The sequence below is a fragment of the Myotis davidii genome, unplaced genomic scaffold (assembly GCF_000327345.1).
Source record: "Myotis davidii unplaced genomic scaffold, ASM32734v1 scaffold639, whole genome shotgun sequence".
NCBI lineage: Eukaryota > Metazoa > Chordata > Mammalia > Chiroptera > Vespertilionidae > Myotis > Myotis davidii.
The window spans coordinates 1334010-1337451 of NW_006290541.1; the positions used below are offsets into that span (position 1 = coordinate 1334010).

General features: G+C 54.7%; 1 protein-coding gene across 1 annotated transcript in view; it reads right to left on the reverse strand.

Moving 5' to 3' along the window:
* Positions 1 to 6: 6 nt before the first annotated feature.
* TMEM114 (transmembrane protein 114) overlaps positions 7 to 3442 on the reverse strand; it is a 15197-nt gene continuing 11761 nt past the window's right edge. The window contains exons 2-3 of the mRNA XM_015563804.1: positions 2880 to 3017; positions 7 to 1476 (exon numbers count right to left, since the gene is read on the reverse strand). Coding sequence (XP_015419290.1) covers positions 1244 to 1476; positions 2880 to 3017 — 371 coding nt within the window. The 3' untranslated portion in view covers positions 7 to 1243. The remainder of the gene's footprint in view (positions 1477 to 2879; positions 3018 to 3442) is intronic.

Here is a 3442-nt window from a genome sequence, read left to right on the forward strand (position 1 = left end):
CACGTTTTCTTCTGTTTTTATTCATTTTCGTTCCCCTACCAGGATTCCTCAATGTTGGCACTGCTGACATGTGGGACTGGGTCATTCTTTGTTGTGGGGCTGTCCTGTGAGTTGTAGGATGTTAGCATCTCCCTGGCCTCCACCCACTAGATGCGAGTAGTACTCATCCCCAGTTGTAAGAACCAAAACTATCTCTAGACAGTGTCAAATGTCTCATCCCCAGTCTAGAACCCCTGCCTTGCATTTGCCCCATTCACTGCTGGACACGCTGAAAACAAATATTTTGAAGTCCTGCCTCTGACGCAGTTCCACCATATGACCAGCAGGTGGCAGAAAAGACCGCCTTTTCATTGGCAAGGTTGCCCTCACTTAATGCAAAAAAAATTTTTTCATTTTTTTTTCCCCAGCCTGGTAACTGATTTTGCAACCTTGCTCACTCACCCAGGTGGGGTTCTGCGGGCATTCCCCCCCACTTTACACTTCTCCAGACTAAACAGAAAAGAAGCAGCAGCTGTGTCCTAACCCAAACACAGATAGAAAGTGGGTGGTGTAGGCCAAGCATGTCAAACTCAAAGGCTAACACGGGCCAAATAAATGAGGCATGCGGCCCGTGGGCCACAAGTTTGACATGCTTGGGTAGGCAGTGGCAGAAGTGGAAAGACAATCATCTAGGAATCAGGCAGAGCTGAATGTCAGTCCCGTCGTATTCTTTTCTCTCCAGGACCCTCAGCCAGTTAACATGTCTGAGTCCCACACGGTAACCATGTCCAGGCGGGAACCTGCTCAGAAAAGCTGTGGTAAAGGATTGAGCACTTTTTCAGAAGGAGGAATATGCCACTAGCTCTGCTGTGCACCTTTGTGCAACTCACCTAACCTCTCTGGTCTTCCATGTCCTTACCAAAGAAGAGGAACTGACCCAACGGGCTGCGGTGAGGATGAAATGAAACCAGAGCAGGTGCACAGAGGCTGCAGTCTGCAATGCTCTGTTTATGATTAAGGGTTTGTTTTTGTCACAGTCCTAACTCCCTCGGCCTCCTCCAGCCCACTGGACACACGGCCGCATGCACACAGCACACAGCACAGGCGCTGAGAGGACAGCAGGCCCAGAGCTCAGGCCACAGCGTCCTGGGGTTGGCCCCTGACCTCCCCTAGTGGTCTTTGTGGAACAGGAGACCACAGCCCACCAAGATGGGCCCCTGAGGCCCAGGCCAGCCTCCCTCCCACCACCACCCGGCCTCCAGACTCAGATGGCCTGGTCCTGCCTCCGTCTCAGGTTGAGCACGTGGGCCGCTGCCAAGAAGGCTGCCCCGGTGAGCAGCTCGGCGATGAAACTGACCCAGCCCAGGGCCAGGGACCAGCCGAAGCGGATGTCCACCTGGTCCAGGAGGGCCGTCTCCTCCAGCAGACACAGCGCCTCCCGGAAGGCGGCGGCCGAATACGCGATGTAGATGCTGATGCCGGCGAGCGTGACGAGGGCTGCGGGGGACAGAGGAGAGCAGATCTAACCCTGCCGGCCTCCTCCTCCCGGCCCAGCCACCCTGCCCTCTCCCAGCGTGCCCTCCTTCCACCCCAGGGCCTTTGCCCGGGCCAGTCCCTCTGCTCCATGCACCCTCTCTTCCCTTCCCTTCTCTTCTCTTCCCTTCCCTTCCCTTCCTTTCCCTTCCCTTCCATTCCCTTCCTGATGCCATCACTTACCTCCCCTCCATCCCCATATCTCAGCTCACGGGTCTGTTCTGAGCCTCACAGCCCCCACATAGCCCTCCATGATGGCCCAGGTCTGAACTGTCGTTTTGCATTTATTTGCTTTGGGGTTTTTGTTTTGTTTTGTTTTGTTTTCCATTCATCAGTTTATTTTGTTACTTAGATTCCACATGAGTGCGATCATGTGATGCTTGTCTTTCTCTGACTGACTTATTTCACTCAGCATGATACTCTCCAGGTCCCTCCGTGCTGTCTCAAACGGTAAGAGATCCTTCTTTTTTACTGCTGCATAGTATTCCATGGTGTAGATGTACCACAGCTTTTTATCCACTCACCTACGGATGGGCACTTGGACTCCAGCTCTTAGCTATTGTAAATTGTGCTGCTATGAACTTAGGGGTGCATACATTCTTTCTGATTGGTGCTTTGGATTTTTTGGGATATATTCCCAGGAGTGGGATCACTGGGTCATATGGCAATTCCATATTTAATTTTCTGAGGAAACTCCATACTGTCTTCCACAGTGGCTGCACGAGTCTGCATTCCCACCAGCAGTGCACCAGGGTTCCCTTTTCCCCACATCGTCGCCAGGACTTGTCATTTGCTGACTTGTTGATGGTAGCCATCCTGACAGGTGTGAGATGCTACCTCAATTGTGCGTTTATTTGTGAAATGACTTAGCTAATGTCTGTCAGCCCCAATGGGCTGGGTTCCAGGGGCTTCAAAGATAAGTACTTAGCGCTGTGCTGCCCAGTCCCGTGCGGGCTTCATTGAAATGAGCAGCTCCGCCCTTCACTGGCGCCCGCCATGTGGCAGAGCTCCGAGGCCTGGTCTGCGGCTCCCGCCCTGCACCGCGCTGGTTAGAGGACTTCACCATCACAGAAAGTTTAACGGGGCAGCGCTGGGTTTGAGACTTGGTCGTGGGCGGTCTATTAATGCCAATATTAACCATCACCGTGGGTTGCGCTCTTCCCACCTCCGCCCATTCCTTTCATTGTTTCCCTCCGGGGACCAAGCGTGTGTGTTGTTTCCTTTTTTAAGGAGGAGGGAGGCCTGGGAACAGCCAGCCCGTGCTGCAGCCCGTCTTTGAAGCCTCGGGGCTGCCAAGCAATCAGGGCTGTAGGGGTTCCTGCACAGCCCCTCCTGCAGCCGGAACCCCAGGTAGGGCGGGCACCTACCTCCGAAGAGGAAGAGGGTCCCCGTGAGCAGCAGGAGGAGGGAGGCTCGGAGGAGGAAGCTCAGAAAGCCCGTCATCCCCCCAAACACCATGAGGATGAGGCTGAGCGGGAGCAGAATCACGAAGGTCCCGTGCATGGCTGGGGAGAGAGGGGCAGGCGCGGTTACCAGGGTCAGCAGGTGTTTCCTGGGCACCTCCTGGCTTTAGTTAACGCAGCCGTTACTATTACTCACAATAATAACAACCACAGTGACTGAGGCTCGTCCGTGCGAGGTTTGTGTCCAATAAGCATCACGCTTCATTCCCGGCCCCTGCGAGGTGGGAACTGCTATGGTTCACCCGCTCATTCGCGCAGCGGCTAAGGTTTGTTGAGCGTGAACTGTGTGCGGGCACATCGCCCGGCGGCTCAGCAGCAAACACACCAGCCTTCTCCCCTCGTGGGGCTGATATTTAGGGGGCGGAGTGAGGCAGTGGACACAGAAACAAGTGACAGAGTTGAGAGTCGGTGACAGATGCTCGGGGAGGGGAGTGAACAAAGCAGGGGGGGTTGGGGCGGGGGCTTTC